The 27,008-nt window shown below is 34.9% G+C and overlaps 2 protein-coding genes across 5 annotated transcripts in view; one reads left to right on the forward strand and one right to left on the reverse strand.

Annotated features, from left to right (window-relative positions):
* The window catches only part of LOC127861598 (speract receptor-like), a 767,747-nt gene that overhangs the window by 394,339 nt on the left and 346,400 nt on the right, over positions 1 to 27,008 (forward strand). The gene's annotated exons all lie outside the window — the stretch shown is intronic.
* The window catches only part of LOC127861599 (mitogen-activated protein kinase 15-like), a 54,131-nt gene that overhangs the window by 16,094 nt on the left and 11,029 nt on the right, over positions 1 to 27,008 (reverse strand). The window contains exons 5-11 of one of the 3 annotated variants that reach the window (XM_052400237.1): positions 24,576 to 24,715; positions 21,054 to 21,111; positions 19,895 to 20,138; positions 18,478 to 18,724; positions 15,778 to 15,872; positions 3,601 to 3,759; positions 2,124 to 2,189 (exon numbers count right to left, since the gene is read on the reverse strand). In XM_052400237.1, coding sequence (XP_052256197.1) covers positions 2,124 to 2,189; positions 3,601 to 3,759; positions 15,778 to 15,872; positions 18,478 to 18,724; positions 19,895 to 20,138; positions 21,054 to 21,111; positions 24,576 to 24,715 — 1,009 coding nt within the window. Of the gene's footprint in view, positions 1 to 2,123; positions 2,190 to 3,600; positions 3,760 to 15,777; positions 15,876 to 18,477; positions 18,725 to 19,894; positions 20,139 to 21,053; positions 21,112 to 24,575; positions 24,716 to 27,008 lie in introns of all 3 variants that reach the window. The other 2 variants (XM_052400236.1, XM_052400238.1) reach the window with 2 other exon arrangements.

Genomic DNA, 27,008 nt, shown 5'->3' on the forward strand with positions numbered 1-27,008 from the left:
AAAAAACAATGGTGGCGCCCAGAGCCTCATAAAAAACTGCAAAGCGTCCAAAAACACGCTTTTAACATATTGTACGCAAAGTGAGCCGGAGTTAAATGTTTAGAAAAACATTATAGAAAAGATATTATACGATGTACTATGTTCAGTTGCCGACACAGTCGGAAAAGCTAAACAAAAACGCGACACAACGGGTCCAAACTTACACACACAACAAACATTGAACGAGTGCAAGAGACAAGTCCCGTGGCTAATCGTTGAAAAGATTGAAGGGGAGACCCGTTTTAATTGTGAAATATGTAAAAATTCATCTAAGGCATGCAATCTAAGCACAGTTTGGGCATATAGAGGTATTTGAAAAATAAAATTGTATAATACTGAAAAGACACTGTTGACCTCGTATAAATAAAGTTGCTAGTATGTTTATTTTGATTTTTTTGCATGAAAATAACCATTATTATTTATTTTTAGGTCACTTAGAAAAATTAAGAATTATTTTCCAAAACTTAGTAGTAACGTTAAGAATAAAATTTCAGAGTTAAGAATTCTTTTTGAAAATCTGGTAGTAATTTCACAAAACCTTATCTGGAGCTCTGAATAGCATATTATGCAAATTTCGCCACGCGCCCTTATCGATAACATCTTTATTGCCTTACGATCTTACTTGGTCCGCAAAATCAGCTTCCTTGATTGTCTGTGACGCTCCGACTGTGCTTGATTTACTCGAGAGACGTCAACGTCTAATCGACTATATTAATTGAGCAGATTTAATCTATAACAGTGCTCGATTTATAGGTAGGCCTTACTGACTGCTCCAAAGCTGTGAATTAGTCATGCGTGAATAACCCCGTGTCAGTATCAATAATGCCGGAGGCTATGTTATACCAAGCGCACTTTTCGCTCGGCAATGTATTACTTCGGAGATTTTTGATGAAAAACTCGATGTTATTCTCGTGGCAATTGTGCATTGCATGCATTATTCAGTTATATCAAAACATATATTTTTGCGCATAATTACATTTAAAATCACAAACAAATTTATTCTTTATCGTTTTCGTCTTTAAGATAATTAGATCTAATTATTGAAATAATTACTGAGACGTTTACTAATTTAACAAAATGCGAATCGCATATACGATTTAACGTTGCTATGCGCACCTGTCGCTTACATAATATGACATTTTATCAAAATAGCGGACTATACAGAATTAAATTGTGACTCGGCAAAAATGGCATATAGCGTCGTAAACGATCGAATTAACGATGGAGATTATACATTAAGAAGGAATTAATGAAATGTCTGTGATAATCATCCATGCATAAAAATGTTTTAGATAGCAACAACATTATTTATTTATTTGTAATCTACTCGGTGAATGAATGTCACGGAAACGAGTGTTTGCATATTGTTAGCGATCAATTAACTCGCAATTTTATTTTAAACATATGTCGAGATTATTGTTAGAAAATGGGATAAGACAAACATGGTTTCATTTATATGTTAGTGGATCTGTGTATAATCAGATTCATATGCATATATTGCTTTATTATGTTTGTCGTGCTGTACAGTTTATTGAAACAGCATGGAACTTAAATGTACATTGCAAGGTAAATATATTAATATAAATCATAGTAAGTTAAATACATCTATTACCATTAAATGTGCTTGTTTATATGTTATTTTTTTCACAACTGCTTCTGATGCGATTACATGTTTCCCCATAATTCAGGTATTCAGGGAACGTTTTTGCCCTTTTTTGCCTAAACTGCGCGCTAAAATGCCCTTTTTGAAAGTAATGCGCCATGCCCCTTTGCCTTTCTGGGAAAAACACTACCTGAGGTCGAGTTATACAACATCATTCCAAAATACATCCAGCAATAAACAGAACAATTACAATAGCCACATACTGACAAAATACAAATACAGAAAAACAATATATATATATGTGTTTTCAAAAAAAAAACTTTTTGAGTTGCATTCTAAAGTTTTCTTTAATAAGTATGCTTAAAATGTAATCCACAAAGTCTTAGCACATTTTGGCATTTAACTTGCATACTCTGCTGTAGATGGGAACACCTTGAGACATTGGCAAGGATGTCTAAGAGCTGCAGTGTAACACACTTACATAGTAATTGCTGCCAATAGGGGGCAGGGGGTCACTGGGGCTGACCCGAACCCATCCGTGATTTAGCTGATGGGGATAACAATTACATATATGAAGCAACATAGGGGATGTTGAAAAATGCTTAACTGCTTAACATGGACACAGGTTAGCAACAATATAATTCACATAGTAACATTTCTCACAGAAATGAATGATCAATGGCTTTTATTCACAAATGATATAATTAATGTATTAATTAAGGTAATGTTTAGATGGACAGCTAAAAAGATAAATTGAGTTTTAAATGGATTCTTTTACTTTTACTTAAAACAACAAACATGGCAACACCACTAAACCAGGTTTTTGAACTTTGAAATTTTACTTTTATAATTTTCTTTCATTTAAATAATTGAGCAATCCAAATCGATGTATGCATAGAAGCTGCTCACACACACAATATCAGTGCAATTCCTCTATCCAAACTCAAATTATTGAGCCTCAACTGTTGTTTTTTTAACAGATAAGTTGACCTTGGTACAACTGAAAGCAATCGCTATGTAGACAATTTAGGTCTGCTAGTTAGCAGAACACTAAATTACAGCATATCATATCCACATAAATCTTAAAATATTGCACGAGAACAGTAAGCTTACTATGACCTCGACCTGACTGGCTCCAAATGAAATCGCAAACTAAGTGTGCATTCAAGGTACATGTATCTACACACACAATTTCAACAGAATATCTCCATCCAAAAAGTTATTGAGTTTTATTTAGTTAGAGCACTGTTTTTTTTTTCTCTATTTTAGTTACAGCACAGTCTGCATAAATATTACCTGCACACGCAATTTCATTGCATCCACACTCAAGTTATTGAGCAGAAACTTTTGTTCTATTTTTTAAGTTCTGTTATTATATAGTGACCATGACATTGACCCAAATACACCAATGCAATCCCAAGCTAGGTATCCATGCAAGTTTGCTTTATATAAAATTTCATCAAGACTGGAAAATGCAAAATTAAGGTTTGACCTGTTTGACGTCACCCACCCTTCCACCTGCTGGTACACCAACCTAATAACCCACATGTTCAACTTTGTTAAACCTTGTTAATAAATATAGGAGTCATACCTTCAGTAAAAAGAGGTTAAAATATTCTTAATAAAAAAGGAAACATTTGACTTGATGAAATAATATTAATATTATTTGCGTTAAGAAGGAAAATAAGCTTTTTAATTGTACACTGTGCAATTTACATTAATGTTAATAACAAACTCACAATGATGCATTCTACAAGCATGCAGCAAAAATATTCACATTTATTCACATTGATGTCTTTTGTTACACCCATTTATTACAACAAACAGCAGCCTTAAACAGTACAACTTTTAATTTGAAACTGGTACAAACATATATATAACTTAGAATTTGTCTTAGTAAGCTAAATCACATGGTTACAAAACTGTTGTCAAACAAGCACCAAACAGCATTTCCTTACCATTCTGGAGCTGGTGACAGTGAGTCCGGACTTGTCATCCCGGGTGATTGTTGGGTTGCTAGGGTTACCAAAACCCCCCGAGATCTGACGGCCTGGAGCCCGGTTACCGGCAGGAGGGGCCGACGCCTGTCGACCTCGTGACCCTGATGGGTACATGTCCTGTAATGTAGCAATCAGACAGATGTACTGAGGATAAGGGACAAGGACTCCAGGGTGTAGATTTCAGTTGTCAGTTCTGTCCAGGGTGAATGTGAGCGTTAATGGGCAAGTTAAGCTTTGACAGATTTTACTATATGTTTATAATGTTGCAAAAAGCCTTTTCCTATCCCTGTTTGCTGAAAATATTTATGTATGCTATGAAATCAAGATTTGAGGCAAACTGTTTGAACAAAAACATGTATTATTCACACAATTTTTAAGTATTTTTTTTTTTTTTTTTTTTTAAGAAAAATAATAGTTGTGAGAAAGGGATTTCAATGCAGTTCTGACCAAAAACAACAATTCTGAGTGTATGACTTTTACTTGAACAAAATAAATTGATATCTTAAGTAATCTTGATGTAAAAACAGTAAACAGCTTGCATATACTGTACAGCTGATACAAGACTTAAACAGAGTTCACAAATAAAGTAACTGAAATGGTAAAATACGAAATTATTAAATTGAAGGTACAAAAACACATATTTTTATTTGTATTGTACATTTGTATCATTAACATAACAAGAGCACCACATAATGGGTGCCACGCTCAGCTGCAGGTGCAGTTTTGAATAAATCAAAGGCTGTCAGATTTTTTGTTAGAGATCACAGTGACCTTGACCTTTGACCTAGTGACCCAAAAATGGGTGTGGCATGTTGAACTCATCAAGGTGCAGCTACATATGAAGTTTCAAAGTTGTAGGTTGAAGCACCTTGATTTTAGAGCCAATGTTCAAAACCTTAACAAAATGTTAAGCAACTTAAGGTTTTGCGGACGACACGGACACGGTGGCTATGACAATACCTTGGGTTTTCTCCGAAAACAGTCAAGCTAATAAAATTAGTTAATTATTAATTTTTTTGATCCTAGATAAAAATCCTCAATATTTTGCAGGAGCAAAGATCATGATAAAACCCTGTATGACTTTTTAGCTGATGACCTCATTTATAGTAGCCGTCTCTTTTTACGCCTAAGTAGCCACTACATTAATTTAAATGGTTGTTCGTCTAACTGTTCTCAAGTTATTGTGTAAACAACTTCATATTACAAGCTAATCTGACCTTTGCCATGTTAACCTCAAAATCAATATGCCTTGTTATTTCACACAAGTAAACAGGCTAACAATTTAAATGATTCAATGTCAAAGAACAATAAAGATATCATAAAGAACCCTTTTATTTTTACACAAGCTCATGTTACTTTGACCTTAGACCACACAATCAAAATATGGCTTCATTTTCATCCATGTAACGACTATATCAGTAAGCATTATTGCAAGTCAAAGCAATCCATTTCTAAAGAAATGGTGCCATAATAATTTCAAATACAAGACCCTAGGACATTTCACATGGTAATCTCAAAATCAATAGCCATCATCCAGTTTAGAAACAAGATGCGTTTGTGAAACACAATGTCCCCCTATATGATGTTTGACCTTGTAGGATGACCTTGACATTGTGAAGGATGACCTTGACCTTGACCTTTCACCACTCAAAATGTGCAGCTCCATGAGATACACATGCATGCCAAATATCAAGTTGCTATCTTCAATATTGCAAAAGTATTTATAAAATAAGCGATTTGGGCCACATATATTTGATCTCTGACCTTGAAGGATGACCTTGACCTTGACCTTTCACCACTCAAAATGTGCAGCTCCATGACATGCACATGCATGCCAAATATCAAGTTGCTATCTTCAATATTGCAAAAGTATTTATAAAATAAGCGATTAGGGCCACATTTATTTGACCTCTGACCTTGAAAGATGACCTTGACTTTGACCTTTCACCACTGAAAATGTGCAGCTCCATGAGATACACATGCATGCCAAATATCAAGTTGCTATCATCAATATTGCAAAAGTATTCATAAAATGAGCGATTTTGGCCACATATATTTGACCTCTGACCTTGAAGGATGACCTTGACCTTGACCTTTCACCACTCAAAATGTGCAGCTTCATGAGATACACATGCATGCCAAATATGAAGTTTCTATCTTCAATATAGCAAAAGTTATTGCAAAATGTTAAAGTTGGCGCAAACAGACAGACAGACCAACAGACCAACAGACAGACAGGGCAAAAACAATATGTCCCCCACTACTATAGTGGGGGACATAAAAATGTCACTGCACCAAATTTCATGATCTTAGGTCACTAAATATATCTTGAGGAAACAATTAACTGTGCTAAGCCGCTTCAATATGTTTACCTTAACCCTTTGCATGCTCGGAAATTTGTGGTCTGCTAAAATGTCGTCTGCTGAATTTCTAAAATTAGCATTTTCTTCGATTTTTTTCAAAGAATACTATCAGAATAGCAAACAGTTTGGATCCTGATGAGACGCCATGTTCTGTGGCGTCTCATCTGGATCCAAACTGTTTGCAAAGGCCTTCAAAATTTGGTTCAAGCACTGAAAGAATTAAAGTCAGGTCAGGTGTCTTCCTCTCCACCCTAATAACCATAATTCCACTTTGAATAATTGTAGATTATAATATTTTCTCGATATCAAATGGAAACAAAAGACCTACAGACCAACATAGGGACAAAGGCAAAGAAATAAACCCCCACTGAAAAGGGGCATGAATATTAATTTTATTAAAAACTATTCTACTGATTCTATGAATATGTCAAGTATTGTGATCGTTACATACTTTAACAACTATACTATAACAATTAATAAAACAGGTTTCTAATATTTTGGTTATTTCCAGTGCTATTTTATTAATATAGATGGTACTTTACAAACTGTTTTTTTACTGTAATATGACTTCAAGAAAGTTTGCTTAATTTAAAACTTAAGTTTAAATTAACATATTCTTGAACAACTGATTTTACAAGAGCTGCCCCGAGACAGATTGCTCAACTATTCTTCTGCTTTCATAGTAAAATTTACATTATTAGTAGTACTTAAGGTAGTATTTGAAAACTTGCAAGCTGAATTTCTTTATCAAAACAAGACATGTGACCATGTAAAGTAACTACATTTTCAACAAATTAACAATTCATTTAGTTGAATTGTATTAAGTTTCAAAAAAAGGCCTGCATGTAAGCTATCTACATAAATTACAGCAAAATATATACATTTAAACTAAAGATATTAAGTAGATTTTTTCTATTTTAAGTGACAATAAGTCATAATCTGAGAAAACTTGGCATAATGCATTTGCATTAAGTGTCGTCCCAGATTAGCCTGTACAATCCGCACAGGCTAATCAGGGATGACACTTAACGCTTTTATGACATTTTTCGTTAAAATGAAGTCTCTTCTTAGCAAAAATCTAATTTTGATGATAAGTGTCTGGATAGAAATTTTAAGACAGAGGGAGCCCTGCAAATAAAACCCATGCTAGGTCTGAATGTCCACCAGAGATATAAAGAATACAACAAGCAAATTCGTAAATGTTGATATTCCCCGCCAATTTCAAAATTGTGACAGATGAACGGACTGACGGACAACGCCAACTGTGTTTGCCTTTGGGGGGGGGGGGGGGGGGGGGGGAGTAATTAGTCTAAATGAACAAGAAATTAAGAATGGTTGGGCCACCATGTTTATTTGGGAAAATCAAAAACTTAAAACTTAACATTTTATGCATATATTTTTTATGAATCAAGTGCATTTATGTACAAACCAGTTTCATCATAATGCAGGAAAGCAGTTCCACAATATGCTTCTGGACACAAAAGTTTTCTGGATGGATGGACAACGCCAAAACAATCTCATCTAGATATAAGGACGGATGAACAACGTCAAAACAATATCTTCCTCCAGATAAAATTATGAGACAAGAAAGGACAGATGCCCTCTCTCTAACCTGTAATTTCTAAGTACAAAGATGTATACATAATTCTGGAAAAAATGCTGGTCAGTTTAGGGGTTTAACATACGACCTTACCTGAAGCATTTGTGTAACCTTGACCCTTGATGTGAATTGTATGACCTTACATGAAGTATATTGTAACGTTGACCTTAACCCTAAACATGAACCTTGACCTTAATCCTAGACATGAATCTTACATGTGACACACAGCAAGAAAAAAGATGGGGAAGAATTATGGAAGGTTATTACAGAATCCACTGATGCATAGTAAAATAATGGCTAAATAATAAATATTTCTACAAATGTGTGACCTTTGATGTGTGACCTTGACTTTGGTCAAAAACACATAGGTCTTGCACTGCCTGATAATTGGACAGTTACATAAGGACATTTTGAGAATCTATTTTAGGATGGTAGAATCCTTACCAAATAAGGCATATTTAATCAAAATGTTTGATTTTGGCCTTTGTGTGTGACTTTGACCATGACCCTTAGCAACCAGCATCTTATACTAGTACTCAGCTAGATAATGGAGAACAATTGTGGACAGTTATTACAGAATCCCTTTATGCATAGTAAAGGCATGACTAAATAATGAATAATGCATCAAATTTGTGACCTTTGACCTCAATGTGTGACCTTGACCTTAGCTCCTAGGATTATGGGTTTTGAATATGAAGCAACCCCATTTGTTTGAGAACAACTATGGCAAGTTTCATGCCTCTAGCTCATGTGTTAATGGAGAAGCTCTAAGCTTATATTAAAAAGATTTGTTTCAAGATACAAAGGACCATGACCTAAGCCCCTAGGATTATGGGTGTTTAATATGCAGTACCCCATATGATTGAGAACAACTATGGCAAGTTTCATGGCTCTGGCTCATGTGTAAATGGAGATAAAGCTCAAAGTTTATAATTAAAAGCATTTTTTCAAGATACAAAGGGCCATACCTCCATTATGTACAGATGGTGTACAATGCCATTTGGCGTGCATCATCCTCTTATCCTGTTATCCATATATACTCATACCAAGTTTTAATGAAATCCGCCAAAGCACTTCAAAGATATGGCTCCGGACGAAAAATTGATTGATAGCCGGAAGGACACACTGACGGACGGACAGACGGACGGAAAACACAAAAACAATATCGGGGGATACAAACTACAAAAAAGGGCATAGATCTGCTAACTTGCAGCCCAGAGATATGGGCCTTGGTAAGTCACCTCACATGATGATCCATAAGGCATGTTTGAAGTTGAAATTAACAAGAGCTGTGTTTGTGAAACACAATGCCCCCTACTGCTCTTTGAAGCCGCACAGCAACTATTTTAGAAACAATGTTATATTTTTAATGTAAAGGTCAAAGTGTTCTTGGCCTTTGACTTAATGACCTCAAACCATGTTTGCATGTAGATTTCAGTGAGATGCATGCACATGTGAAGTTTAAAGAACATAGACCCAGGAGTTTTCATTTTATGAGCAAGGTTTAAGTTTTGGGACAGACACACATACAATGACAAACAGACAAACAGACAGGCCAAAAACAATATACCCCCTAATCATTCTATCTGGGGGCATATAAAATGTGTATTATTTACAGAGATATGTGCTTGATGCATGGAAACTCAAAATAAAAAATAATTTCAACTTGCACACAAACCTTAACATAGCATTTCCAAGTGCAAAAGGGATCATAAATATACTTAAAGGCAGGTCAAAGTTATAGGTCTTGGTCAATGACTGTTTATAAAGACCCTGAACACATATACAATGTTTAATTTCAATAGTGAAGACATATGTAGTAGACATAGAGATATGGAGAAGATAATATCTTTGTAGTTGGAAGTAAAAATATTTTTAACAGGGGTGTGATTGAGGCAAAGTCACAGGGGAGGAAAATTCTGTTTACTGATTTTGACTATGCGAATGGCGCGCATAACGCAATGACAAACATAAAAACAGACATTAAAATAAACAACTTTTTGTATTCATAACAATATTTCTTTATAAAAACCTGTTAAACTTCACATTTATCATACTGAGGATGCAAAGTAAACAGTTAAGCAAGTATTTATTGTGATCAATAGCAGCAGTTTTTCAATGTATTGAATGACAGTTAATAGACTAAATATAAACAAACACATTTGAGTGTTCTTTTGGTGTTAATGATGTATTAACTGAGTTAAATTAATATATTTAATTTGTTTACCTTTCAATATCTTGCATTTCACATCTTCACTCAGTTCAAAGCTATTTCAGTTAACTGAACAGCGTGACAAACATAATAAAGCAGAATATGCATATGAATCTGATTATACACAGACCCACAGACATATAAAAATCAAATCATGTTTGTCTATTTCCATGTTCGAACGATACTCTCTAAATTGTTTTATTTCGCGAGTAGACTACACTCCAATTTGCAAACACTGGTTTCCGTGACACAAATTTAGTGGGCACATTTCTTAACAAAATATGTGTTGCTTGTATCTAAAACGTAGTCTTTTTTTTGACAAACACATTTCATTATTCCTATCAGACTAGGTGATGTCAGTCGTTTATTTGATTGCTATTTGTTATATCAATAATCTTTATTTTCTCTTCACAATGGCGCCATTTGCAAACAAATCACAGAGCGCATTTTAAGAACACGATTTTAATTGGAAGATTGGGAAACGACAGCCAATTATATGGCTCGTTTTAAAAATGCTTAGGTAGAAATTACCAGTGTAAAATGCGGAGAGATTTCGCGGGCCGCGGATATTTCGGGCCGCTTATGAAATACGTCCGCGGAATCGGTGGTAGCCCATCTCCCCCACATTTTTTAAAACAAATTTACGCAAATCTCAGAAGTGACATACGGGACAACCCGATCCGCGGAAATCCGCGGATCCGCGGAAAAATCACACCCCTGTTTTAAGTACAAAGGGGGGCATAATTTTCTTAAAGTGCGAAACAATGACCCAAAACATATATGTGGAGTTTCAATTGAGTGCCTGTTATAGAAACAATGAAATTGAGATGCTGCATGTTCACCTTATCCAATATCCTTAGTACGAAAAGGGACATTATTCTACTAAATTGCAGGTTAGGTTCATGTGCAGCTATGTTGGCCACTGCAAAAATTAGTTATAACATATTTATTTTAGAATTGATTGTTTCAAAAGCCTAATGCTTATTGAAATGATCTCGAGTCTGTTTTCTGGGTAAAACCAGTAATTAGTTTCTTTGGGGAAGATCTAAACAATGCTTCCACAGTAGGGTTTAAACCAGCAACCTTCCGATTGATAGGCAGACATCATATCTAGTATGCCACAGCGCAGCTGCTAACATTTGGGTAAGTAGTTTAGCTTTGACTTTTCGGTGAATAATTGCGCTAAATATTCAGTTCCATTTAGTATAAAAAAATCTCTGCTGGACAAAATATCTTGCCAACAAATAGATTAATCACACAAGTCTCAACAAATCAAAATCTATTGTCAAAGCAGAACAACACACAAATCATCAAACGACATGAACATCCTTTCCTCAATTTCTTGTTATCTACTATATCTTTTTTCTTACGTAAATGTCAATGTATATTTATCTTATTTGGTATATTTTATATCCATTTAGGATATCACAATATTATAAAGGGAAGTATCTTCCATAATTTGGATGCATACTTAACCAAATATACATTGAAAGATGGTGCATGTGTGCTCTGTGTGAATGTAAGCAACAAGTTAACATCTACCTATACAAGGAGTTGTCAGTTTTATTCAAGGGCAATTGTCTTTGTATATGTCGATCACTGCCACTGGGCATTAACATGTGTCTTAATCAGCTACACTTCAAAGTGATGATAAATTTGAAGTTTCAAGTTAAGAGCTTGGGAAATGTGCCAATAGTTACATCAATAAGCTTGTAACATTTTATGCACACTGACATACCAACAGTAACTCCAACACATTTTCAACTAATACAATCTACCTATATCTATCTAAGCAGCAATACAGGAAGCAAGGCTACACACCACATGAAGAGCAAGTATTTCACATACTGACCTGGTACACGTAGTATTTAGACAAGAGGGTGGGACTAGATTTAAGTGTATATTGCATTCGTTCTCGGTTCAGTAGAGTGGAAACTCTCTGTGAGGGTAAAGCATAAGGATTGCATTCTCTACAAAGTTGCATATGTAGAAAACGGATTTTCCATCGCATCTCTTACACAATAAAATAATCAGTTTTTATTTAAAGAATAAGCTATCTGTCAGGTTCCAAAAATGACATCAATTTTGAAGTGAATCTTGTTAGCTTTTTTTATCTGTTATATGGACAAATGCATCCCATTCTAAATCTTAAAAAGCATTGTTATGAAATACCTTCTTACAAATCCCAACATGTTGCCACAAAACTCTAAAAAACACTAGAAAAAAACTTATAATCAAATTGCAAGGTGTAGTCCATAACCATGTAAAGTTGTTAATTAAACCAAATCTAACCTTTAACAAATATAACATTAAAAAAACCTTATATTATCAAATTTATAGTATTGATAAGCAAATAAACTCAAGAAATGTGTCTTTTTTTATTTAAAACAACATGATTTTTCCTAATCCAAAGGCCCATTTCCAAAAGGATGAAACACATCAAGACTTGGTTTATTCACATACTACAGGGATGCAATAGGTAGCAAATTTTTGTAGGTTATTGTTTTTTGTTTGCGGTATTTTCAGGTAAGGTTTGGGAAATGATTTATAAATACAAGAGGACCATGACGGCCTTAAGCGCTCACCATAGTTAACCAACATCAATTGTCAAAGACTTGACCTGGTGATCTTCTTTTTGAATTCACTTGACCCAGAACCACATACTTCATATTTTTAAGATAAACTTTCAGCCCCAGTTCATAAAGAATGAGTCATAAATGTGGCTGCATGACTAGCAACAAGCTGTTACTTTTTCATTTGAAGTGATGACTTAGTTGGTGACCTAGTTGGCGTTTTAGTTTTTTATCAAAAAATTATCTGACAAAGATTCCAAAAAGATGGTAGGATATTGTCCAGATAAATATTTTTACAAAGTTTCATCAAGATTGAGGCATAAATGTCGCAATATTGAATCATAAACCAAACATGAATATTTGAACCATGGTTTAATCTAAGATTTTATGTGGCGATCTAGTTCTAGAAAGCATGTTACCCATACTTGAACTCTGTCTAGATATTGCCCACATAAACATTCTTATCAAGTTTCATCTAGACTGGTTAAAAATCATGTCATCTAGAGTGGTAACAAGTTTAAGTTGACAACGTACATGGCATGACAATTGATGCCAAGCATATAGTGATCACAACAGCTCACCTTTAGCACTTTGAATTTAGGTGAGCTCAAAAGTAAACATCAACTGTGCACTTTCAATTGATTATAATGCGTATATGATTTTTATGAAAGATGCTAACATATTTTTGCAGACACAGTATTTTGCATGATGTATTCAGACAGATTTATTTTGGACAGAGAAAATATTTGAGTCTTGATGTCATTAATTTTAGAAAAGATCGTGGATAAGAAGGTTAATTATTATTTAAATAGCCAATTTAAATTTTGAAAACAAACTTTAGAGTAAATTTAAATTGACTTGATAATGCAGGTATTTACATGTACCTGTTGCATCCCTGTTAATCTTTCCTGAACTACAGTGGATGATAAATACATGTAACTGAAGTAAGAAACAGTTCAAACAAAAATCTTCATGTTTTTTGTAATTATTATCACATTTTTCATTTCATTGCTTTATTAAATGAATTGATAACAAGAGCTGTCAGAGGACAGCGTGCTCCACTATTCGAGTGCTTGACAGTATAACGTTAGCCATCATGGGAAAATTGTTGACATTCAATAATTCATTAGACAATCTTTCAAAAATAAAAAAAGGAAAAAATTGGGGGGTAAGGGGGGGGGGGGGGGGGTGAGAGGGGGGTATAATGTGGGGTGGGGTAATTTATTAGATGATGTTTAAACAAAAAAATTGGGGGGGGGGGTGGGGGGGGGGGGGGGTAGGGGGCGTGTGAGAGGAGGGTATAATGTGGGGTGGGGTAATTTATTTGATGATGTTTAAAAAAAAAAATTGTTTGGGTGGAATGCATTGTGGTATTCAGATAAGTGTTGTTTTGTCAAAGAAATAATAAAATGTGATCATAAATAAAGAAGTTAGATAATGGCAATTTAAGCAAAATGTTAAATTATCTAAGTGTATAAAGGGCCATTATTATGTCAAAATGCTTGATACAGTGGTCTTCTCTTGTTTAAAGGTTGGGGTCATGTTGGTTAACAAGTATGCAAAATATAAAAGCAATATTTCAAAGGAAATAGGAAATATTTGGGGTAGTACGCAAACTTAAACATAGATTTATCAAATATGAATATTCTAAGTATACAAGGGGCAATAATTCTGTCAAAATGCTCGATACAGTTGTATGTTCTTGTTTATAGGTTGCGGTCATGATAGTATGAAAATATTTGGGGTAGTACACAAACTTAAACATTTGCTGCATATTCTAAGTGGAAAAGGGGCCATAATTATAACAAAATGCTTGATAGAGTTGTCTGCTCTTGTTTATAGGTTTGGGTCATGTTGGTAAACAAGTATGCAAAATATGAAAGCAATATGTCAAAGGACAATGAAAATAATTGGGGTAGTATGAAAACTTTATCATTTGCACGCTAACGGAACGGAAACGCTGACGCCGGGGTGAGTAGGATAGCTCCACTATATATATATCATATATAATAGTCTAGCTAAAAATAATAATCAAAGTACCACAATATGTCAGGAAAGACATGAACAAATCAGAAACCCTTAACAAATGACCATAAAATTCTTAGTCAATACATTTAGATAAAATGTCTATGCAATTGTTTAATTAATTAAACAAAACAAAAATATTTTAAATAATAAGTAAGCATGGAAATTGTTGCTAGTGTTTATGGAAGAAATATCAGGCAATTTTTATTTAATATACGGTCATTTGCAAAGAGTTTCTTATTGACTGCACACGTTCTGAAAATACTTCTAATTTAAATATTAAAATGAATTTGACAGAACTTAAACAATTTCTTAATAAGCTAATGTATTGCAAAGACAAATGTAATCAGACCCATGTCATGGAAAAATGGTCTAATCAGCAGACTTACTAGCTCCTTACCAGACTTCACAGTAGTGTAGGCTGGACTGGAGCTACATTGGCCGCATATGGTATAAGACCCGTTTTCACATGATATGGGCCCTATAAGAACCAGTTGAAGCCACCAAAGAATGCTATTAAAAGAGGAAGGTTCAAAACTATCAAATGTAATGATTTCTATGAGCTTTTGGACTGACCATGAAGGCCATACAAAAACAAAGTATTCTATATTAAAAACAAATATGATGTTTTTACCCAGTAAATTGAAGTATTCTCAAAATGTACCAATCAGTAAAAGCCAAGTCACTGACCAGAAAGCTAAATATAAATGCCATTTTTAAACATAATACACTTTAAGACCATTTAAAAAAGTGGAGGTATACATTTACATATAGATATTGTCTAATTAACTTTAACTGTGAAATTACAATTTCAGAAATGAATTAAAAAAGCCATATAATTTTTTTTATCATTTAGCTTTGTGAAGATGATGTGCAGTCAGTTATAAGAAGCTAATTACAGCACTGGCTATGAATTAAAACTGTTACAATAAATCACTACAAAGGTTAATGTGTTCAATAGCAAAAATTTCCAGCTTGACAGACATGCAAAGAAAAAAATTAAGTGCGTTGGGGAAAAAAAGAAAAACTATGTATTCTTTATTAGCATGGAAAGTTCAGAATACATGTTTTTACTTTGGAACAAAAACATACATGGAGGCTAATAGGCAAACGTATATGTTTTATACAATAAGAGTTACAGGTTGTATTAAGCTATATTGGAAAATGAAATAAAAGTAAACATCAAGTTCAAAATAGACCAAATCACAATATCAATTCCTCAAGCAGAATTTACTATCTTACCCAATTTAAAATTATGATTTGAGCACCAAACATTCATGACTTAGCAACTCTCTATAGATGCAAAACAAATCCCTAGTAATTATCCAAGACTATTACTGGTAGTCACCATTCAGCACCTACCATGTTCTCATTTGTTTTCTGTCGGGCGTACGTTGTTCTCTGCTTGTTCACAGGAGCGGAGGGCGGTGGCTGATCGTGAGTAGTACGACCAAATGCTACTGAAATAACATACAAGCCACGTTGTGCAAAAATGGGTCTTTGCCACAATAGCCCATTATAGCTCCAAACCAGCCTGACCATCTAAGCTGTCTGATCATAAGCTACCCTGTCCTCTATTAAGTCGTGCAAGGTTTCATGGTCTCTTAAGCAGACAGGGTTGCTCTATCCAGATGGCGCAAATGAGCAGGCTAGTCAGCTTATAACGTTGAATCCAACTACAAGCATTCTTTTAGCGCTAATTTTGTAATAGACCAACAAAAAAAAAATGCCTTTGTTTTTTAAGAACAAACGATCAGGCCATCCTTAAAAATTCTTTTGTTTGGCATAACCCGACCGACCCACTAATATCGGCCCGACTAAAAAAAAAATTGTAACTTTCCAAAAAAAAATTTTTTTTGGTCGCCAAAAATTCTTTCCGTTAAATTTTGCCTTTCCGCTTTTTATCCTTTCTGATTATTTGTGTCATTTAATTGAATGCTCTTTCAAGGATGTCTAGAATAGCAATGAACAAAACGCGTACCGGTATTTATTAGAGTCGCCTATTTATTTGACATATGCATATGCGATTAATTAGACTTTAAGTACAATTAAACTGCTCCTGTTTTTCTCATATCCCTTTAATTAAAATATGCTGCTGTGGTTTAGGATAGTTTGGGAGTAAAAAACAAATTGATTAATTATCACCATTCAATTTAATTCGGCAATCGGCAGAGATGTGTAATATTATCGCCATATAACTAATTATTTAATGATCATTCTTTAATTCAGATCGGTAAATATTCGGAAGAAAGATGAAAAGTGGTCAGCTTAGAAATATGTATTGACGGGTATTGTCACGTTTTTGTTTCATTTGTTTATCTCTAGCGACTGGCTGCTATATTGAAGGCAGACTGCGATACTAAAGGTGTATTCAAATTATATAACATCTGCACATAAATGACCTAATATTATCCAATTGCTCCACCCTTTCTCACGTTTCATTCAATAACGTCATGTAATGTGAAAGCGAGCTCAATGTTGATTGGCCAGCTACAATGTGCACTTCAATAAAAATAAGGTCAGGTCAAGCGATGTCTAATCGGGTGCAGACCGGGTTTTGTTAATTGTTAGAATTGTGAACACTTTCATTGAAACAAAGAGACAAATAAAGAAAACCAGTCCAGATTAAAATGGCGGATGTTTTACGAAATTTTACTAGATTTTCGAATTTTCACAAGATTTTTCTTGAGCCAAAGTCTCAATATAAGATGGCTCAAATGGCAAACGACAGCACAAGAATTGCGAACGTGTTATTATTGGAATAAATGCTCACTATTACAGGGCTCGCGCTGTCGTTCGCCATTTGCGAAAATATAGCAAATTTGGCTCAAGAAAAATATAATTTGCGAATATGCTAAAATCTCGTTAAATTTCATTGAAAACATCTGCCATTTTAATCTCTTTGTTTCCATGAACGTTTTGAAGCGCATATGGTAGCTGGCCAATCAACATTGAGTTCGCTATTGGGTAATATTGGGTAATTCATGCGCAGATAATGGAATACACAGTTGAAATTGTCGTCTGCCTGCAATATAATGGCCGATGGCAAGTAGTATAAAAAATAAGCAAATGAAAATAAGCGTAACACTCAATAAATTATTTTTAAGCTGATCACTTATAACTTTCTACCGTGTATCGATCTGAATTAAAGGATGATAATTAATTACATGTCGAAGATGTTATACATTTCTGTTCTTGATTGAAATTAAAATGTTATAATTACTTCGTTGTTTTTAACTCACAAACTATACTATTGTAAAGTAATATGTCAACCAAATAATTTATTAATTACCTATTTGCTAGGTTACTTGTTTTCATTTTCTGTAGTCAAACGATATGCACATTTTCATGTGCAAAATGCGTACAATTTTTCGGACTCTCGTTTTCGGATAAAGTATTTTTTGTCGATTATATTATATTTTCGATGTTCTTTATACAAAAAATAGACTTACGAATACACGTGCAGTGATACGGACGGTGCAGAAAAATATTTACCAATTTCCTTTCATGAGGCAGAAGACTTGGAGCTTTAATTGATAATTACCTTTCAGTTTGGTATATGTCGGAGTTCAATTTCAGGAAAAAAATACAAAAATAAAATAAAATCCCTACCTACCTACCCACCCAAATTTACCTGGGTCGGGTTATGCCAAACAAACAATTTTTTAAGGATGGCCTCAACACCATTCATTTCAGCATAGGTTATTTGTGAATAGAATGTGTTTACATTTATAGTACTATTAGAAAAACTTATTAAATTATACATAATGTAAGCATTAATAACATGGAATAATATTTAAGCTTTAAAACACAAAATGTAAACATTAAAAGGTGTGTTAGTAAAATGTTTTAAAATAGAAAGTGCGCATATATACTACAAACACGTTTGACCTGACAAGGGTTTAACAGTGTGACATATCCCAACATGATCCAAGGGTCCTAAATAGATTGATTACTAAGAGTAAAATCCCTTTTGTTACTGGACTCCCACAATTGAAGCCGTGTATATCTTACAGGACTGTGAGAGAGGGGTGGGCAACTTAACATGACTGTTCAACAAACCGTGGCCAGCAGAGAATGATGACTGATGATGCCTGGGTGGTGGGGTGTCCGGGTCTCTCTCGGCATAACGGGTCTGCTCGCGGGCAATCTGGGCCATATAGTGACCCGTGGGCTCCCCAGGGGGCATCTCCTCCACCTCCTCCTCATAGTCGGGGGGCGTAGCTTCCCGAGCCTGCGCTGCAATGTGCTTAGCACTGCGCATCTCCTGACGTTTCCTGCGTCGTTCAGCTTTCTTTTGCATGATCATCTGTGCATATAAAAGATAAAGGATCACCAAGGCTGTCATTATTAAATGAAGGAGCCTTTTAACAAATCAAAATGATTGGTGTGCGGTAGTCAGAGGTCCCTTGTGATATCACTTTATCATAGTTTATAAAAACAATGTTCTCATGTTTCTATACTTGATAAAAAACATGACCTAAAACATGCTCACAAACATTCAAAATGACAGATAGTACATGATCAATATGCTTCAATATGTCAAATATATTAGAGGTACATTTATATGTATACACAATTATTATCTTCCACGTATTTGCTTTTTCCAAGTTAAGTTTTGTTATTGAATAATTCATTGAGGTAACTACTTGTTTTCAGAGGCTTGTTAAAAGTTTCATATTTTAAAAGTGTATTTGTTTCCAAACAAAACAAGACTATTGCCAAGCAATAAAAGTCTCCTACCGACTCCACCATTGTCAGAAATTCCACCATTGTCAGAATTTATTTTTGTTGTTGCCATAGCAACCAGAATTTTTGACGTAGGAACAAAATGAAATGACATGCATAATGTCGATATTGCCATCTATCCATGTTGGAAGTTTGATTAAAAAAATATGAAGAACTTTTAATGTTATCGCAGGATCCAGAAAACCCCCATTTTCAGCAGTATTTCTAGTCTTTTTGTTGCCATAGCAACCAGAATTTTTGACGTAGGAACAAAATGAAATGACGTGCATAATGTCCATATTGCCATCTATCCACGTTTCAAGTTTCATGAAAAAATATGAAGAACTTTTTAAGTAATTGCCGGATCCAGAAAACCACCATTTCCAGCAGTATTTCTAGTCTATTTGTTGCCATAGCAACCAGAAATTGTGACGTACGAACAAAATGAACTTACGTTAAACTTCATAATTTCCATATTGCCATCTATCCATGTTTCAAGTTTCATGAAAAAATATTAAGAACTGTAAAAGTTATCGCAGGATCCAGAAAAGTGTGACAGACTCACAGACTGACAGACACACAGAGCGGAAGCCATAAGTCCCCTCCGGTGAAACCGGTAGGGTACTAATTATCCTAATCAACCTTAAAATTGCAAAAAACAAAGTCAAAACATGTTTTTTTAACTAACAATTTTGAGTTTGACTATACCTTTGAAAAAAACAACTGCAAACCTCTTCTGGGACAATCATACCTCATACAACTTGGTTCTGTACTCATCAACAGTGAGCTGCACATCATCTGCAAGAGGCGGCACAACGTCGTAGTTGAGACTGATTTCCTCCTTTGGATTGTGGAACCTGCCCACGTATGGGTGTCTAAGAGCCTCGTCAGCTGTGATTCTCTTGTCCGGGTTGAACTGGAGCAGTTTCCGACAGAGGTCGATGGCATCCTTGGGGGCATCAGGGGGCATCAGCTCCTCCATGGTCTTCTTGGGCCTTGATAGAAAGATAGCGATATATTTATGAGCCTAGTTTTGAGAAAGAGGGGCTTAATGCATGTGCACAAAGTCTGGTTTCACATAAGCCTGTGCAGTCACCACAGGCTAATCAGGGATGACACTTATTGCTCTAATGGAAGTCTCTTCAAAATACACTTTCAGCGGAAAGTTATTCATATGCTTTTACACAGAATAATTAAATGTAACATCCACTTTTGAATTTATTTAATTACATGTTTGATAAATAATACAGCTGTATCACAAACATGGTATGGTGGCTTATATAACCATCTTGGGGGCATCAGGGGGCATCAGCTCCTCCATGGTCTTCTTGGGCCTTGATAGAAAGATAGCGATATATTTATGAGCCTAGTTTTGAGAAAGAGGGGCTTAATGCATGTGCACAAAGTCTGGTTTCACATAAGCCTGTGCAGTCACCACAGGCTAATCAGGGATGACACTTATTGCTCTAATGGAAGTCTCTTCAAAATACACTTTCAGCGGAAAGTTATTCATATGCTTTTACACAGAATAATTAAATGTAACATCCACTTTTGAATTTATTTAATTACATGTTTGATAAATAATACAGCTGTATCACAAACATGGTATGGTGGCTTATATAACCAATCTAATAGGTGATATATTTCTTTTTTTTTCAACAATACATGTATGTTCAAAGTAACATTTTTGAAAGAAAAAAATTGAGTTTTTTCAGTGAAGAGATCAGTTAAACAGTTACAATTATTGGTTAACCAGATAATGAATAAGTAACCTGTTTCATCCATAGTTTTTATTTTCACCTGCATACTTTATAAGATGTACAAAAAATGAAATCAATATTGGAAAAAAGAAGTGTGCGGTATACGCACACAAAATATGGTAAAAACGAAAAGAACACTGATAAACTCACTTTGAAGCAGCTTTGTCTAATAACGATGACCCATATGCTGACCGTATGCTGTCAATATCTGTAATAGAAAAAATCATGTTAGTAAAGTGAATTCATGTTTAGCATTTCAGATAACACTGGAAACAAGACTTTTGCCAAGCAATATATGTCCGCTACCGGCTCCATCATTGTCAGATTTAAAAAAAAATGTTGCCATAGCAACCAGAATTTTTGAGGCAGGAACCAAATCAAATGACATGCATAATATCCATATTGCCATCAAATTTTTTGAGGTAGGAACAAAATGTAATGACGTGCATAATGTCCATATTGCCATCTATTCATGTTTCAAGTTTCATGAAGAACTTTTATAGTTATCGCAGGATCCAGAAAAGTTTGACAGACAGACAGACGCACAGAGCGCAAACCACAAGTCCCCTCTGGTGAAACCAGCAGGGAACAACTAACAGATCACATCAATTTAGTAAATATTGTGTCTTTCGAGGGTTCAGGAGGACCAAAGTTCCATTCCTAGCCGGCAGCGTAATATCTTTTTCTCTTCAGCGCAGGGCTCCACATAACGTGCAAACTTGCTTATTAAAAGAAACAAAATTATGAGAAGTGCATTGAAAACATATGTCAGGGTAGAAATACATTTTGCTCTTTGGGCATGAATAATAAAATTTGTTATGTTTGTTGTTGCTAACTATTTCCCAAAAATGCCAATGACTCATTATAGTCTCCTGATTGTCACGCATTATTTGCAGACTGTTTAAAGCCTCTTGCCTACAGCTAATTCTATAATTATGCCTTTTTGAAATGCTACAAAATTGTGTACATGTTTGTTTGCATGTCTAACATTTGTGATTGAGTGGCAGGGGGGGGGGGGGTAATGTGCATTTCAGATCAAGGGGGTTAGAGACTCTTTGAATTAATAAACATGTACGCTGGACCTCAATAAAGGTACTACAAGTCAGGGATGGAAATTAACGCTTTACAACTGGTTGCCCACACGGGCACCATCTTTAGTATTTTGGTTGCCCAGCTAAAGAGTAACGGTTGCCCAGCTAAAGACTTACAAGCCCAGTACTATGTACACGTAGTGTCTGCGTATATAAGACTTTCTTTAAATAAAATAAAAGATAACTAAACAACAACATTGCTTAATTGACAAATTTTCTGTGTATTATGTCCTAATATAAGTCTGAGTTAAATCATTTTATTGGCTTTGATAAATGAATTTTATTAAACTAATTATTAACTCACAGTTGCCAATTTCATTAAATGTTTAATTGCACTGAATTGTTTCAAGCTTAAAAAGCAAGTTGCCCAGCTGGACTACTAACTTTTCAATTTGAGTTGCCCAGGCCAAAATGTACTGGCCCCGGGCTCACAGGCAACCACTAATTTCCAACCCTGCAAGTAAGTGGACTTGATTGTCTCAACTGGGCAAACGCTTTTGATGCAAATGAGCTTTAACAAATAGGTTAAAATCTAAATTCAGAAATTCATGCTTGCAAATGAGAACTCATATCAGTTATTTATTTTAAATATTTCAATACAGCTAAATACAATTACATGAATACCTTTTGCACTGTATAGCATGGGTGGGGTAAAGAAATTAATACTTTTTAAATGGCCTGGATTTAGCCTAAAAATAATATAATAAGATTTGTTTTAATGAAGATAACAATGTAAATATTGAATTTAATCAAGACTTATATATTAATGTACAACAAGCAAATAATATGAGGATTGATAAAAGAAAATATTGCAAAACAATAATCTACAAAGATCAGCTCCGAAATGTAGAGAGAAGCTTTAGACAACAATATAAAACAGACAACAATGTCAGTAAGAAATCAGATCAAGACTTAAATGTCAGGTATGATTAAGTTAATGAATTTCACGTATGATTTAATTCATAAATTCAATGTCAGGTATGATTTACTTAATTAATTCAATGTAATGCACACATTTGTCAATGATTTCAATCTACGGCATGATTTAGTTCATTAATTCAATGTCAGACATGATTTAGTTCAGGAATTCAATGTAAGGTACATGTTTGATTTAGTTAAAGACTTTACTTCTGGTATGAATAAGATGTGGACCTCAATCTTAGTTAGTTTAATTTAGTTTAAACATATTTATTTTAGCTCAATTGCATCGAAAGCCTAAGGCTTATATAAACGCTCTCGAGTCCGTTTCCTGGACCTAGAACCAGTACTTGGTGTCTATGGGGGAGATCTAAAGAACGCTCCCACAGTGGGGATCAAACCTGTGACCTCCCGGTTGTTAGGCGGACACCATATCCACTACACCACGGCAATCTTTGTTAAGACACAGATCAAGACTTTAATGTCATGTATGAATTAGTTAATGAATTCAATGTCAGGTATGAATTAGTAAATGAATTCAATGTCAGGTATGAATAAGTTAATGAATTCAATGTCAGGTATGAATTACTTAATGAATTCAATGTCGGGTATGCAGGGGTGTCAATTGTCCCCATTTTAAAATCTGGAAAATTAGGCCGGGGCCTGTGCGCGCAGGTCCCCAACGGAGATAAAGGGCAATCTCCCCCCCCCCCATTGAGCCTTTTCTAATTGTACTATTTTATAGTATTTCTAGTTGCAATTTCAGGTGAACACTATGTGAAATATTATTAATCAGACCGTCTGCATCACCGCATGTGTATTTGTCAGTATATGTTTGTTTATAATGGACATGAAGAATAAATTGAAATAAATCAGCAAGAAATGCTGTATCCAAAAAACGACAAATGGAAAAAGGTACATGTTTTGCACATGAACTAAAATGTGCATATTGTTTAATTGCTGACAAATGAAAACTATCTACCTAGCAAAAACATTATAACTATATAATTTGATTAGTATATTGCTTTGCAATATGATTTTGAACTGCTTAACTTTGCTAATTGGTTGCTAAGAATATTTCACGATGGAGGACATATGCAACGTTTCGTTGACATGTAAGAATTTCGCAAAGTAGCGAAGATTTTCGGTAAGTTGTCATTCATGTCTGTGCCATCGGCTAGCCAATTACAAATAAATCAATAGAATACCGGAAAAAATAGGTACGGAGCACTAAGACGATGAAGCTTTAACAATTATATTATTTTCGTAACAATTTTTCCCCAACCCCCCTCCCTCCTAAAAACATATCTAATTGGACTTTCATTAATCTCAAAATGGACCCTGGTCTGCTGAAATCCGAATTTCAGGAATAATATGGAAAATTGACCCCCCTGGGTATGATTTATTTAATTCAATGTCAGGTATAATTTAGTTAATGAATTCAATGTCAGCTATGATTTAGTTAATAAATTCAATGTCAGGTATGATAAAGTGAATGAATTTAATGTCTGGTATGATTTAGTTGATGAATTGAATGTCAGGTATGATTTAGTTCATGAATTCAACGGTCGGTATGATTGAGTTAACAAATTAATGTCAGGTATGATTTTGATAAAGACTCACATTACTAAAAATGAGTTAGAATGAGATGAAGACTAGTAACCTTCTTTTGATGGTCGGGGGATGGTGGCCATGATTTTCTCTATCTGGTTGATGGTGGAGGAGCCAGGGAAGAGTGGCTTGCCAATCAGCATCTCTGCCAGGATACACCCCAGACTCCACATGTCTACTCCCTTTGTGTATCTGTGGAAATGGATCATCAAAATCTTCACACTTTCCTTGCCATTCCAAATTATAACCATTTGACGGGATTTGAAATGTAACAAACACATCTGAATAAGTCTGAGAATTTGAGATTCATTTTTTTAATGTTCTCCCTTACAGGTGCAATAAGTTTGAGTACACTGTCATCATGATCAACAAGAGTTTCGCATTTAGAGACATATGCCCCCCCCCTCCCCGAAAAGGGCTTTGAACAAGTCCCAATTTCAATAGGGGTCAGCTACTGTTCAACTGTTCAAGACCAATGCACATGTGAATTATCAATCGGTCGATATTTGTTGACATGTTAACAAGTTTGTTATCGGAAAAGATTTTCACACTTACTGTAATAACCCTATGTTTTTTTGACACATAAAAATAACAAGAGCACGGCATAACGGGTGCCACACTCGGCTCCGAAAGCTTGTCAGAATCTTTTTTTTTTAGAGGTCACAGTGATCTTGACCTTTGACCTAGTGACCCAAAATGGGTGTGGCGTGTAGAACTCATCAAGGTGCATCTACATATGAAGTTTCAAAGTTGTAGGTGGAAGCACTTTGATTTTAGAGGCAATGTTAAGGTTTTTGTTAAAGTTTCATATTAGATGTCACAGTGACCTTGACCTTTTACCTAGTGACCCAAAAATGGGTGTGGCATGTAGAACTCATCAAGGTGCAACTACATATGAAGTTTCAAAGTTATAGGAGGAAGCACTTTGATTTTAGAGTCGCAGGGCTTAACATTAATTTTTTTTTCAACTAGCCCATTCAGGCTTGTAAATGTAGAACCTACTAGCCCTGACCAATCTTTCATTTGCCCTGACCCAAGTATATCAAAACCTTTATATTTATCATTTAACTTGCATTTTCTTGTGCGTAGAGATGCACAATTATGATTCAAAATTTCTTATTAGCTTGCCTTGCTAATGTTAATGAATTCAATATTCATCTTTTTTAGACATCTATTTGTAATCTTCACGCCATTTCGGGAGAATTTCCTTTTTTTTCCCTCATACTTTCTCTTACTTTCCTCCTTCTCTTTTCTTTTCTTATCTGAGGAACCCTCATTCCCACCTGTAAAGCCAAAGCTTTTTTACATAGATTGCCGCGGTTAACGTCTGACAACAAATGGTAAGTGAATCTTAGGTTTCGCAAAATAACGTGTTACGGTAGTTGTAACAATTGTAAAGGGTTAACTCTCTACTAAAAGCCGGGATCGACCATTAATATTAGTTTTGCTAATTGAATTGTGTTAAAAAGATTGTCAAAACACTTCTTATCGATCAAACAAATTACAATTATTTAAAATTGATAAATAACTAATAATTTTATAGTAACTTTGTGTTAATGTCAAGTTGCCTTCATCCACCCCGGACGATCCTGGGCGATCCCGGCTTTTAGATTATAACGTATTTTTATCGAGAAAACACGTCACTACGAGGAAACCAATCAAAAACTGTCTGTAGCGGAATTCCGTTTAAAAATAGGTACTGACGTGTTTTAACAGGAAAACTGTTGGGGATTTTCTGAATTATCTGCCTCTTTTTGATTGCAATCAGGTGGTTCCAAATCTATTTTGAGATACGATCTGTTTGTTGTCTCCGACTTCACTCTGGGATTTAATTGTCATCTGATTGTACTGTTTTAAGATTGTTGCACCTTTGAAAAGCTTATTTAAAATGCAGTTTATTGAAATAGAACACATAATCCCTCCCAAAATACACACAACCGGTTGGGCATGTTCCTGGGACATTGGCTAGCCCGGACCTAGGTACAGGCAGAGAATGTCATTCGGAACAGCCTTAGTGTTAAGCCCTGAAGCCTATGTTAAAGTTTGATATTAGAGGTCACAGTGACCTTTGACCTTGTGACCCAAAAATGGGTGTGGCATGTAGAACTCATCAAGGTGCATCTACATATGAAGTTTCAAAGTTGTAGGTGGAAGAACTTTGATTTTAGAGCCAATGTTAATGTTTTAGCACAACGCCTACGGCGGACGGTGGACGAGCTGGCTATGACGATAGCTCGGGTTTTCTCTGTTTCCTCGCTAATAAAAAATGTTCGTGTCCGAAAACTTAGATACGAAAAATATTCACATAATACAGGTGTCCGAAAACTTAGAGTCGAAAATTGAAGTGATCGAAAATATTGTATTGTATCAATTGTATCAACGACTACCAGTAATAGCACGTTCTTGTAAAATACCATGCCGTATAGCATAAATTACAGTTATATATGTTTGCACTGCACCCCTATATGACGTTTGACCTTAAAGG

The sequence above is a fragment of the Dreissena polymorpha genome, chromosome 16 (genome assembly GCF_020536995.1).
Source record: "Dreissena polymorpha isolate Duluth1 chromosome 16, UMN_Dpol_1.0, whole genome shotgun sequence".
Taxonomy (NCBI): Eukaryota; Metazoa; Mollusca; class Bivalvia; order Myida; family Dreissenidae; genus Dreissena; species Dreissena polymorpha.